The following is a 13,652-nucleotide window of genomic DNA, read 5'->3' as shown; positions in this document are numbered from 1 at the left end:
TTGATTGTGACTAAAGTATATGTGCCATTTACTTGCCCTGATACATTACTACCATATTATATATCTTACTTATGCGGGAATGCCAGTAAAATTACTTTTTTAAATCTACTTTTGGAGCTAAACTATTCCTTGCAAGAGGTATATATCCTAAATTTCCCTGTCTATCAGTCTATGCATGTTTTACTAGTTTAGGTACATTTTATTATTCTGGTTCTTGATATGAACTCTACAAAAGTACAAACTTTTAAGTCATGGGCATGTTGTGTTTAATTATAATATTTTTGCTGTGACAATGTACTTTCTCAAAGAAAACCACTCTCTCTTATCAAAAGACAACAGCTCATGTCTTGATAAAAGGGAAAAAAAGAATCATAGCAGTACCAAACAGCTTCTATAAATATCAGTCTTCAAATACATTTTTCTCAAGCTCCTCAAGCTTTTGTCACCACTTCATATTTGTTATTTTGCTTATCACAGTGCCTTTAGCTAAGGTTTTTTCTCCTCTATATCAAATCATGGATATTGAGTCAACAATGCCAGTAAACAAAGCTGGATTTTTAGCCAGCCTCAAGGCTTTGCCTACAAACTCCAAGTCCAAGGTTATCAATGCTGCAAGAAGTATAAAGAAAATTGGACAAGATGATCCGCGACGAGTTATTCATTCGCTAAAAGTGGGGCTTGCCCTCACATTGGTGTCCTTGTTTTACTACTTGAGGCCTCTTTATGATGGTCTCGGAGTTACGGGAATGTGGGCTGTTCTTACTGTGGTGGTGGTGTTTGAATTCACAGTAGGTAAAACTTCATATATACTCTGCTCCTTACTACATTAAAAGTTAATGTCTTATGAGTTAAAGAATAATGCACTAACATGTGTCTCAATTTGTTGCTTTGTTCCTAACTAGGTGCAACACTCAGCAAAAGCTTAAATAGAGGATTTGCTACACTATTAGCATGTGCTTTAGGGGTTGGAGGTCATCACTTAGCTACTGCTTTTGGAGAGAGAGGAGAAGCAATTATCATTGGGACCCTTGTCTTCATTCTAGGTACTATACAAGTAGAACAAAAAATTGAGGCAGGAAAATGGATATATCATTTTCTTTCGAAACATTCTTAGAGTATGTATGGGTTACAATTGAAATGAAAGTAAAACATATTTGGTTAATCCAAGAGCCAAGTTCCATTCAGTTAAAGCACATTTTTTCCATCGAAAACTGGAATTTTCTGCATTGGAACTCGTGGTAACGGATGAACATATTAAAACTGACACACCCTTATTAGTTCAGGTTAATACATATATACAACTAATTAACTATTTGTGTTTTATGTGTTCAGCTGCAGGGTCTACATTTCTCAGATTTTTTCCCAGGATCAAGGCTAGATATGACTATGGGATGGTGGTTTTTATATTAACATTCTGTTTGGTTGCGGTTTCGGGGTACCGAATTGAGGAACTCTTTGAGCTAGCCCATCAGAGACTATCAACAATCATATTAGGGGCTGCAACCTGCATGGTCATCTCCATATTCATTTGTCCAGTGTGGGCAGGAGAGGACCTTCACAAATTGATAGCTTCAAATATCGAAAAGCTAGCAAATTACCTAGAAGGTATGTTTGGTCCATCATTGATTTACATGTTTCTTTTTTTGTTGTATGTTAAAAGTCTAAAACTCTGAAGTCATTCTCAGGGCTTGAAGGCGAATATTTTCATTGCTCAGACGATAAAGAAAAATCTAAGTCCCTTCTTCAACAATATAAAAGTGTTCTTAATTCCAAAACTACTGAAGAGACATTGGTGAGCATTTTCTTTATTAATTTCTTTTTCATTGTTAAGGTATATCAATATTCAACATTTCCAATTTCTAGGTTGCTCAAATATTGACCATAGATATTATTCCACAATGTTTAGGCAAATTTGGCAAGGTGGGAACCAGGTCATGGCAATTTTAGTCTTCATCACCCTTGGAAGCAATACTTGAAGATTGGAACGCTTGCTAGAGAATGTGCTTACAAGATTGAAACTCTTAACAAATACCTCAACCCTGAAATCCAAGTAATACATCATTCATTTTCCTTAAGCTTGCATAAATTCAGTATTCTGAGACCTGTTATCTACTTATCTTCAATTTTTATTATCAGAACAATGTTAGCTACATCAGCTCGAAACTGATATATATATATATATATATATATATATATCTTGGTTATTGCAGTCATCTTTGGAATTCAAGTATAAAGTGGAAGAATCATGCATGAAGATGTGTTCAGAGTCCAACAAGGCATTAAAGACAATATCTTCGTCAATCAAAACAATGACAGACCCATCGGCCGCTAAAAGCCACATTGCAAATTCAAAAACTGCAATCAAAGACCTCAAAATTGCACTGGAAACTATTTCGTTTGAAGATGCGGAAGTCTTTGATATAATCCCAATTGCTGCAGTTGCAGCAATACTTGCAGAAATCACCAAGTCTGTGGAGAAAATTTATGAATCTGTTTCTGAGCTTTCTGATTTAGCTCATTTCAAGAGTGTAGAACCCAATGTCTCACCAGAGAAACCAGCCCTACTTCATCGAGGAATCATAAATCCTGTTGCGGACAATGAAAAGGAAGATCATGTTGAAATTATAATCCAAGAGATGAGTACAGACTCCCCAGAAAAAGAAAAAGAAAATCCTCTGAACGTTTGTGCAGCTGTAATTAGTTGTAATTAACATGAGAGAGACTAGGAAGTTTTCACTCAACTTTTTTATTCCTTGGTTGAGTAAATATCCTTCTATCTAAAGTTTATAGTAACTTGGAATGCTCCAATATTAAGTTGAGAAGCTCCCTCAATCTTGTTTCTTCTTTACTTTTTCTTGGATGTTATGTTGTTACGGTTTCAAATTGCGCCCCACAACTGTAATTGCAGGATCGCTATAGCGGTCGCAATGTAGTGGATTTTGGTGTCTCCTCATCGGCATCATGATCGCAATTGTGGCCGCATCAATGCACATTTGTCCATGATTTTGCAACGCAGCGACAACCCCCATTTAAAACTTGGTTGCTAACTAATTATGCTAGCTGTTCATTTTTATTTTACTTAATCAGATACCTAAAAGATTATGGTGAACTAGCTATGCTCTCAGCCACATTTGGTGCTCTGCTTCCTTGTCCCAAAATACACTTTTCTGCTTTTTGATAATATTCATTATCTAGCAGTAAACAAGCCACTATGGGTTTCCTCGTAGATGCATGGAACGTGGAACTCTAAAGCAAATTGCTGGATGCCATGCCAAGTAATAAACATAAGACCTTAAGTATTTCATGGCAAAGGTCAATTTGTTGGAAAACCTTAATATACTTTATCTCAAAAGGAAAAATAAAGGGTAAAAACAGAATCTTTATGATTCTAAAGTAGTCCACTAAGAACGGTATGGAGTAGTTTAGGCAGAAAAGACAGGACAGGTATTTTACTTCAAACTTAATTGTTATGCACGGTTAATGTAATTGGAATAAAATAATCTTTAAATGTATGTTTGGAAATATGGTGGAGATTCCCTATTTCCCTCGATGTTCTTTTACGGATTAAGGCTTTCTGAGATGAAAATATAGACAACAATTCTCATGGATTGAACTCATCAAAACCAATTAATGGATATTAGCAATGGAGCCAACTTGTATTCAAAGAAAGAGAAAGAGAAAGAAACAGAAGAAAAAAAATCATTATTGATGAGTGTAACTTCAAGAATAAGGGAACGGTTAGGGGCGATATACGATGTCTTTGGACTTCACTTCGTTCTGGGCAACTTTCGCGTCGTGGTGTTGGGCTCATGCTGGGATACCTACGAAGAAGATACTATAACGCTCATGTTATTAAGGGAAGAGAAGAATATAGAATTCAAACTCGGGTGAAAGTATACCTAGTAAGGTTTACTTCTACTCCTTAAGTAGGCTAAGGTTGAAGGATTCCTATGTTACGTCAACGTCGGCGGGTTACCCGAGAGTAGCGTATTTTGTGGCTAGCCTTTGGATTGTCTCGGTGTCAAGGTTATAGGCAGTGGAGATTCCTTGAACTTCAATGCTAGGGTCGAGGGGGTTAAGGTAGAATATGTGTCATGTTCAATGCGTGATGTGTTCTACCTTTTGATCCTTTGTGTCTGCTCAAGTATTAGGGAAGATGAACGATGGGGATTTTCAACACCTGATGCCAGCCAATCCTCGAGCGTGGTGAACGGCCTTGAGTATCATATTGTTCTCCTCGCTTTGGGTGGGAACAACTTTGGGAGGTCATAGCTTTTGTCTTTTGCTTGTGGTTTTTAGTCTAGTGTTTTCGTCCGCAAAAGTATATCTAAATTGTGATTTACATTGTGGTTTGGTTTGCTGCTTAGGATGATGTTGACTTTGGAAGAGATGTCTCATCTAAGCTCAATGCTGGTATGTGTTGAGTCTGCTTCGGCATGATACCTCGACTAGGTTCATCGTTGGATCGGTTTGCATAGGATATCTCGGTCAAGCTCATTGATGCGCCGATTTGGAAGGGGTATCTCGGTGAATCTCATTGTTGAGTTGTGGCGACCTATATTAAGTTATGTGTGTCTTGGAGACTTCTAGAACAGTATAAATCTTGTTGTGGAACGATATATTGGTCAGAAGCATGGAAGGTTTCTGGGGGAGAGATGTGTCGGAGATATTTGGAATAGTAATCTTCTAGCTGTGGTCAATTAGCGAAGCTATTGGTTGGAGTTATATAAAGCGTCTGAGGCAGAAGTCCATCGGAGATATCCGAAACAATAGTTCCCTAGTTGTGGCCAATCAACGACATTATAGAGTGTCCGAGGGAGATATCTGAAACAATTATAGTACATCATCAAGTGACATTAAAGTTGAAATTCGACATGTCCATTAATGCCATATGGTGCTGGTTCTGTACTTTTCTGTTTCAGTTTCTTCATCTAACGATCATGGTTCAAGATGGAGATGTTCCCTACCCAGTAATTAATTAACTTACAACCAAAAGTTGAAAATGAAATTCTGAATTCAGGTCCACTAATTAACTGTAATATTTTATTAACAACACATATTATGTTAAAGTGACTGTGAGTACTCCATTTAATACTCCCTCCGGTCCTATTTATAAGCATGAAAGAGAAGAAAAATCTTGGTCCTTTTTATAAGAACCAAATGAAAGTTTGAGCTATATTAATTTTTTTTTCCAATGATGCCCTTATTAATTCTAACTTGTAGAATGTGTCTCATTAATTATTCTCTCTCTTTCCCACTTTCCAACATGAATAACAAAGGGTAATTTTGGAAGTTTATTTTGATTCAAGACAAATTTAATGCATTTTATCTAGTTTTACTACATTTCTTAAACTATGTGAATTTTTTTTTGTTGCTTATAAATAGGACCGGAGGGAGTATTAATCTCTAGAGAAACGAGGTTGATACATTGTAAACACAATTGCTATTTCTCAATCCCAATAAAGAGAGTTACAGTATAGGAGTATTGAAAAAAGCATCAGTTTATTGGTATTCCTAATTGACAAGAGGTAAAGAGTCCTATAAAATGCATTGAATTCTAGTAAGACAAAGTGATACCCAAAAACAAAAGAATGTATGCTTATTTACTTCTGTGTTCTGTCTTCCAATAACTCAGACAAGCACAAGCAGAGCGTGAATATATAGAATTCAAGAGCTCAAGGCCCTAAGCCACGGAAAGCTGCACACACTGCTACTAAATCACTTGGATCTTAAAAAATGACGTGGAACTGTAACAAAACAAGTTAGTAGATGCATGAATTTGTCTCAAGTGTCTTATAAAAACTAAAAAGATGCTCGACGTTCTTGACAGACAGTAAATGAAAAAAGGGCCAAGTATATAAGTATATTCTAAGGAGAGATTCATTAAAATTGACGATTGAATTATAAAAAGTTGTTTAAATCTGCACCATGAATTTTGTAATTAATGACTATAAGTCTATGTGATAACTCCTCACTTTTTGTGTAAATCATTTGGGTTCAACGAATTCTTACATGTCTTTCTCTTTTTTATTTCAATCATACTGAACAGAACTTATATTTGATGATCCAGCTAGCACATACCATGCAGCTCTTGTACCAAGCAACAGTTTTGAAGGGGACGAAGCATGTATATGTATTCTGTACAAACTCATATTAACAATTCCTATTAATTTAGTCCCATATTTGTTTTCTGATAGTGAAAGTAATGCATGCAATAGCACATAAACTTAATGGTGGAGAATAGCAGAGGTAAGTATGGGCTAAAAAATAAATCAGATAAAACCAATCAGAAACTGAAAGATTCTCATTCTAGTACCTTAAAACCTAATTCTTACACAGTAGGAGGGTAACCAGAAATGGTCAATATTGGGAATCACATGCTGTCACAAAAACATGGTTTAGTACATGTATAGCAAATAATAAATTATCAAAATATACCCATTTAATTTTTTTATTAATGAGTGATATGTCTTATCTTTTCTTCTAAAATGAAATTAACCCTGTTCAAAATAGCCCATACTGTCATATAATGCTTCTGCATCAGAAAAATTAAGCATTTTTTGTGGCATACATTAGCCTATGTTTGATCAGATTTATGATAAGAAATGTCAACTTGACAATGACACAGAATATAATATAATATATTGCTGGTCAAAAGTTGAACACCTAAAAGGAAAAGATTGGTGCTCAAAAGAACCTGGGTTAGTGATCCTAGACCCCCCCACCCACTTAGTATTGTTTTCTGTTTCTTTCCACTGAGCACGAGTACATCATGCTTGATTTTATAGAAAAACATGATTACATTGTAGAAAGATTGAAGGAGAGATCAATTAAAAAATTTATGTGGCGGTGGTTTCAACCCCTTTAGGAACAACTTACACAGTAATTTGTTAGATGTTAATTTAGATTTCACTCAGAGACACCGAGTGCTGGATCCAACTTTTATAATATCTGAAGATTTTAGATGATCACCTTTATCATTAACTCTGAAATCCTTGAAAGATATGTTATTATTTGAGGAGAATGTAAGAAGTAAATCCAGCAAGAGTACACAAATTTCCTTGTTGATGATATATCCTGAACAGTTATTCCATGTTAAACTGATTCATATTCATTACGGTTCATTATCAAAACTTACGTAGGAGAAATGACCTTTTTTGCCATTACATGGTAGAACTTAACATTACCATTCTACTTACAAAAGTAAAATCAAAATCAACTACAAAACTTAACGGGCACCTAATTACAAACTATAAAACAATCAGAAACTACAAACTTATAGCACTAACGCTATTCAGTATTCGCCAACCAATACCATTGATAAACTTTTTACATATTTTGATATTCAGACTAGTCAATCTATTCACCAGCCATAAATAGGATTTTCTACCTGTGGAGGCAAGAGATTCAGGTCTTTACAGTGCTGCTTGTCATAGTCCCGGGTCCCCGGTGTCGCTCCAGTACATAATCTTAGGAATTCGTTCCCAGTGAGACAGTAGTGAGCAAATGCTAATCCTCCATCTACTAGTTCTGTCAGATTAGGCATCGAAGCTGATTTAGCCATGATCTTTCTATTATTTTTACTTGGTTTTGCACCATCCTTTTCCTTGTTCAGGACCTTGTCCAGCTCGGAATATTCCATAAATCTTTGAGTAGCAGCCTCCCAAGATAGTTGATATCTTTGTTCAGGTGTGAGAGGATAAGGCTCATTTGCTAATGCTTCTTTAACTTTTACTGCAAAGTCTTCAGGAGTCTTGTAAGTCAAACAATTGGGAAACGACCTGAAGAACTCATTTGATGGATGATCAGCACAAACTACAAATTTTCCCATTGCAAGTGCCTCAGCTGTAGCTGTACATAGCACATCGCTAATGCTAGGATTTATGAAGACTTTGTACCTTCAATAAAGAAGATAAATTGTGTCAAAAACACCAAATTTAATAAATACAAGTTCCCTATTCTTAAGCGGGTACATAAAGTTAAAGCATGAACAATTGTAATGTGTAGTTGAAGGTGCATTTATACATGCATGTTAATAACAGTTTTTGGACATTTAACTTTAGGAAGATAGGGGAGGGCAAAAACATAACTGAGTTCTATGTTTGCAATGAATGTAACTCAAGTTTCTATGCCTATTTCATTTAGGTGTATTTTGCAACAATGTGGGGGACCTTTTCATTGAATATATCTTAAATTAAAATCTGAACCCTGGTTTTCAAATTGTTCTTACCTGTGAAGAGAATCATCGGCATGATCTCTTCCTTTCTGAAAGTTGAGATTCAAATCGAACCTCCTAGCTGCACTCTGAACTTCATTAGCATCCTCACCATTTCCAAATACATCCAACTTAACGCCATCAAGGTCAGCCTTGTGCTTTGCTAATAAATCTATCAACTCCTTATATCCCTTTGCCCATACCATCTTTCCCAAGAAATATGCCCCTTTAGTGAAGCCTTTCTGCCCAAGCTCCCTCTCTGCAGCAATACTTTCTCCAATTTTTAAGAATTTGGGATTCACGCCATGAACATTGCAAACTACAGACTTGGGTAAATCCTGAGTAGCAGCTGAGAGACGAAGAACCTGAAAATAAATCAAATAATTTAGTCTTTTATCTTGTTTTGTTCCCTTAGGATAGAACTTCATGACAACTATTTACAAAAAAAACTTGATAATCATTTCTAATTATCTCCAATGTTAATTCAAGCTCACATATTTTGATGATAAATTCTCATACCTTGTCGCAGTACGCTCTTGCAACCCAGTTGTTTATATGTTTCACAAGGAATGCCTGGAGTGCCCCATTTTTCTCCCTCTTGATGTATTCTAAGTAATTTGTGTGAACAATACCAACAACATGGTTGAATTTATCCGTCCAACGCGTACCATGATGATACCAATTCAAATGTTCTGGTTCTTCTAGGATAGCAATGTCAGCATCCTTGGATGGTATAAATTGAGCAGTATCTCCAGCAGGTATTATACTTCGTCTTGCTTGTGAAAACTACACAAGAAAAGGATAAAGAGTAAGAATTGATTGACAGTAATGATATGAAAATGGTAGAATATAGCTAACTATTACCCTTACTACAATGTCTATGCACAACTAAATTGTCTTCTAAATTAATATTTTAATGTATATTGAGCTTTTGATTGAGCTATGCATACGAAATAATAACTCTAGCTAAGTTATGAAAAACATTACCTTGCCAGGATAAAAAGAAATTTTGAAGTCTGCCTTAAAACCAATCCTTTCCTCGAGCCAATTACGTATATAACCTTCCTGCTCCTCAGGTGAAGTGAAAGTGAGATTGCTGGGATAAACTAGTTCTTGATCTGATTTGCAAAGCCATGGAACCAGCAGAGTGACTTTCTGCTTTTCAGATTGTGATAAATATGCAGCTCGAAACAGCGGGTTTACAGCTGTTCCCGTCATCCAAGGCAGACTAGCAGTTGTGACTATTGCAACATGTCTTTCATTGTCAGACAAATCATGCTTTGCATGGTCTGTCCAGAAGCCACCTTCATTCCGGTGCCCTGTGCTCTGAAGAACACTAGCTATTCGCAAATCCAACTCATCATTTATGTTTCCATTCCCAAGAAGGGAAGATTCTTCTCCAGAAAGGGACGGCAATAGAAGTTGGTTCTTGCGTTTGCTATACAAGCTTTCAACTATCTTGTCACATACGTCTGCAACACAATCACATTCTTGTCAAAAATTGTTTTCAGTATTGTTTTCTATTCCCTCATATTATACTAAAACTAGAATATAATACAATTTTTCATGAATATGAAAATATCTAACTCTTTATCACACGCTTGTAGTTGTATGAATTTGACTAATTTGGTCTATAAGATCAAAAGGAAAACTATGTATAATTCGTTGAACAGATAGACTAATTAGCTTCCAGATAAGATATACAAAGCAGGAAAGCATGGGCTGCATGGTTGTGAAATTTCACGTTTGAAATGAAACTTTGTACCTCTTCTGACTCCAAGTTGATCCAAAAATGGCCCAGACTGTTTAACAAAGTAGGCCAGAAGTTCAGCTACATCCAGTGGTGGCACTTCCTGCAAAGAATGTGTGAAACTGTCAACGCTAGTTCATGATTCATCTCAAAGATCTCACTTGATATGCTCCCTATATATATTCTCAATTTTTTTTTCTATATTTTAAGTTGACAGTTCGGAAAGTTAACAAAGTGAAATTGCTAAAAGAGTTGTGTCGCCAAGTGTCAAGATTTATTTAAGTGTCCTATAAGTGTTCTGTTCAACACATGTCTACTGTCTAGCCTGTGGGCAAACTCATAAAAAATACTTTGTCAAATAGAACACCTAATGAGGAGTGTTCCTGGCTTCCTGCACATGTCGTAGTGGCGTCATCGTGTCAATCTCAGGAATATGTCCAACACTCTAACACCTCAATAAGGAGGATGGCATGTATGGATCGGGAACATCATCCTTATCATGAAGCTAACTATTCAAATATAGCATTCATATCACGCTTGAGTGGCTAAGGCCCTATTTCTTTTAGCATGGTGCATCAATCTTCTCCTAACTAAATTACAAGATGATGCTACTCACATGAAAATGACATGACATACCAAATAAAAAATAAAATAAATAAGCCCATGAACAGGAGGATGTATTTTTGGAAATCCAGCTAAGCAAAATATAAAGAGCAGAAGGATTTTATGTCCAACGGAGGAGCCTAGGACACATGGGCTAGTGTATTGATTGTACTCTACCAAGGCATCGTATGTATGCATAATGGTCCATAGAAAGTTAGGGCCTTCCAGTTACACACAAATTTTCCTTGTTTCTTTAACTAAAGTGCAAAATGTTCGACCAGGGCACCAGGCATGTTGAAGTGAACAAAAGGAAGTAAACAAATTACACACAAACCTTTGAATCTCGAGGCTCCTTGCACATTGATTTCTGCAAGCAAGTCAAGAAATGAACACGTGAATTCTTAGAATGAAAGCTCTGTTGAAATTTTATGCTCAAAAAATGCACAAAAACATATATCACCAATCTCGAAACCAGATAAAACATGAATTGCTAAATACACATAAGATAAAGAGCATTTCATATTCCGGGATCACATGAATAAGCTGGACATGTAAAACATAATATCCACACGATCCCAAACAACAATGGATTGGCCTCACTTCTGCAGCATTGATGAATCATCCCTAAAATGTGACTATGGCAGAAAATGTCATGTCAATTGTTTTTGAGTTCAAAAATCCTAAAATTTATTAAAAAAATACAACAAGCAAGTCTTATGCTACTAAAGTACTAATAGGTATCACCCAAGGTCTACCGGTATTCCATCAAAGAATGAAAGGCTTTGGCCACATGAAAATCCACAACAGTCCCAACCCAAATTCTTCTTGATAAACCGCATGGCGCATATATAAGGTGCTATTGAGTAAACATCTTGTTTAAGCAATTACGGCAACATGAGCACTTATTCAAAAGCTAGTTTTAGAAGCTTATTAGTTCAATATAGTTTATAAGTAAACAAATATTGATAAGTTAATCTATGAAAATAAGCTCAAAACAACTTATAGATTGTAAACCATTTTCATAAACTTACTCAAATACTTGCATAAGTACTTATGCTATAAGATACGTTCAAATAAGCTCTTAAAATAAGGGGCCATGTCCTACGAAAGATTATAATTTCTCTCCTCCAAGAACAAGTGACAAAACAGGCAAAGCAACTGAACAACTTACAATATAACCCCATAATTCAGACTAAAAGGAGGAAAAAAGCAACATACCAGGCTAGACTTGACTTTCTCGAGAAATTCACTGTTCTTGAAGCCATCAAAAAACTCAACAGAGGAACTACGCTTCTCAAATTCCTTAAGCCTAGTCTTCAATGCTCGAATTGGCTCCCAATCCTGAGCTTCACCCTCTCCCTTCAACTCCTCCCAGAAGCTCAACCTCCTCTCCCTCTTCCCCCTCTCAAAATCCACAATCCCTTCATCAATTTCCTCCGAAACAATCGCGTTCTTGATGGCGGACAAATCAATTCGAATCCTCGCCCTCGGCCGCCACTTCTCCAGAACTTTCTTGCTAAAATCCGGCGACGAGTACGCGCGTCGAAACTCCGAGAGCTTTGGCTGCAGCTTCTTCACGAACTCGATCTCCGCCGGAGGCGGAGAAGCAGAGCGCATGGCGGGGACAGAGAACGCCGGAGCCGCGGAATTAAAGAAATTCTCAAGCTCCCGGTCGAACGACGTCGCTAAATTCTTGAACGAGTTGGCTCGGTCCTTCATGAGTTGCAGATCCGCGTCGGCTGAGTCACGAACCTCGCGCCAACCCTTGGAGAGGAAGGAAAACGCGTTGGAGCTCGACGGTGGTTGACGCTGGGAGGCCATGGCGCCCAACCTCAACCACAGAAGGTGGTTGTTGTTGAATGAACGTTGATGCTGCTTCTGCTTTTGGAGAATGCGAATCTGACAAGAACAGCGAAAGAGAGAAGAAGAAGAAGAAGAAGAAGAAGAAGAAGATTTGAATGGTTGGGATTTGTGTTCTGGAACGAGATTTCGTAGGATGATGTGGACGTAACATGTGCTGTGCTGATGTGGCGATAGCTTATTGGACCATGTGGGATTGCGAGATAGCAGTCATTTTGGAGGGGAAGAATATTCGAGTCGACAAAGAGAGATACTCACTCACAGTGAAGGTGCTTAATTTTATGATTTGCTTAATCCTAGATTTGTTGATATAAATAAGTTCAAGTTATGTTATGAAGTTGTTATGATAACGAATTAATGATGGATTTTCGTGTGAAACGCTTCAAAACTAATCATTTAAGCACCATGAAATGAGTGAATAATGCGTAGAAACAAGTGATGGTCTAGTTGAAACACACATTGGGCATGACAAGTAGGTGTAGTCAATACCAACAAGGCAACACCATTCAGATTTGACTACAGGTTACTCATAACTCAATTCAGGTTGTTTAACACTATTTATGTGAGTCAAAAACAAGATTGTCTCAACTTCCTTATTAGTCTTGTGTGTTCTGTTTTCTCCTCTTCTTGTTGTAATTAGCTTTAAAACAGGATTGTCTCAACTTCTTTGTTTCCTTACTCAGCTCCATTTCTGGCATTCTCTCCAACATGTTTTTTTGCTTCTCCAACATGCCAAGCTCATCTTCGAGTCCCAATTCCTGCACCTCATAACAAATAAAACAATTTCATCAGGATTCACCAGATAATAACAAACAAAAGATCGAGATCATGTCATTAATTGTTTGTATCTTGACATTGTCGATGACAGACTTCAAACTCTTGAGCTTCCTGTGTGGCCACCTCATAATATTGAGGTCTCTGCACTTTCTCTTGAGGAGGGTCAACCCAACATTCATTTCCTTTGCCGCCTCTGTTAGCGTAACCTCAAAATGCTTCTTTATTTCATCAAAATCCAACACACGTGAAGAAGAAGTCTTCTTCCTTTTGCTACTACCGGGTTTCTCCTCTTCCTTCTCCTTCTTCTTTCTGCTGCTACTCGCTTTCGCATTACCTTCGTTGCTGCTAGAACCATTGCAATGCGCCATGTCAGCGGGAAGGTTGAAATGGTGGCTGAAATTTTCAAAATCATCGAACTGATCTCTAAAGCAAAGTTGGTTGTGTTGC

The 13,652-nt window shown here is 37.0% G+C and overlaps 2 protein-coding genes across 2 annotated transcripts; one reads left to right on the top strand and one right to left on the bottom strand.

The window, feature by feature from the left end:
• Nucleotides 1-419: 419 nt before the first annotated feature.
• On the top strand, nucleotides 420-3,095 carry LOC130732696 (aluminum-activated malate transporter 8-like). The gene is made up of 6 exons (XM_057584694.1): nucleotides 420-792; nucleotides 903-1,043; nucleotides 1,333-1,605; nucleotides 1,686-1,792; nucleotides 1,907-2,050; nucleotides 2,211-3,095. Exons 1-6 carry the CDS (start codon nucleotides 516-518, stop codon nucleotides 2,709-2,711), a joined length of 1,443 nt encoding a protein of 480 aa, XP_057440677.1. The 5' UTR covers nucleotides 420-515; the 3' UTR covers nucleotides 2,712-3,095.
• A 4,044-nt stretch (nucleotides 3,096-7,139) lies between these two features.
• On the bottom strand, nucleotides 7,140-12,539 carry LOC130730810 (digalactosyldiacylglycerol synthase 1, chloroplastic). The gene is made up of 7 exons (XM_057582925.1): nucleotides 11,787-12,539; nucleotides 10,903-10,935; nucleotides 9,981-10,068; nucleotides 9,203-9,687; nucleotides 8,735-9,001; nucleotides 8,231-8,580; nucleotides 7,140-7,898 (listed from the first exon to the last, which is right to left on the bottom strand). Exons 1-7 carry the CDS (start codon nucleotides 12,387-12,389, stop codon nucleotides 7,364-7,366), a joined length of 2,361 nt encoding a protein of 786 aa, XP_057438908.1. The 5' UTR covers nucleotides 12,390-12,539; the 3' UTR covers nucleotides 7,140-7,363.
• Nucleotides 12,540-13,652: the final 1,113 nt, after the last annotated feature.

Source organism: Lotus japonicus, chromosome 1, assembly GCF_012489685.1.
Source record: "Lotus japonicus ecotype B-129 chromosome 1, LjGifu_v1.2".
NCBI lineage: Eukaryota > Viridiplantae > Streptophyta > Magnoliopsida > Fabales > Fabaceae > Lotus > Lotus japonicus.
This window is presented reverse-complemented; position numbering and strand designations above follow the sequence as displayed.

What these genes read in the sequence shown, in the direction of transcription:
- LOC130732696 (XM_057584694.1), top strand. Translation starts at nt 516, where the DNA reads ATGGATATTGAGTCAACAATGCCAGTAAACAAAGCTGGATTTTTAGCC. An exon ending in GGTGTTTGAATTCACAGTAG is followed by an intron (nt 793 to 902) that starts GTAAAACTTCAT and finishes GTTCCTAACTAG; the next exon opens with GTGCAACACTCAGCAAAAGC. An exon ending in GCTAGCAAATTACCTAGAAG is followed by an intron (nt 1,606 to 1,685) that starts GTATGTTTGGTC and finishes AGTCATTCTCAG; the next exon opens with GGCTTGAAGGCGAATATTTT.
- LOC130730810 (XM_057582925.1), bottom strand. Translation starts at nt 12,389, where the DNA reads ATGGCCTCCCAGCGTCAACCACCGTCGAGCTCCAACGCGTTTTCCTTC. An exon ending in AGAAAGTCAAGTCTAGCCTG is followed by an intron (nt 10,936 to 11,786) that starts GTATGTTGCTTT and finishes ACTTGCTTGCAG; the next exon opens with AAATCAATGTGCAAGGAGCC. An exon ending in TCAACTTGGAGTCAGAAGAG is followed by an intron (nt 9,688 to 9,980) that starts GTACAAAGTTTC and finishes ATTGTGTTGCAG; the next exon opens with ACGTATGTGACAAGATAGTT.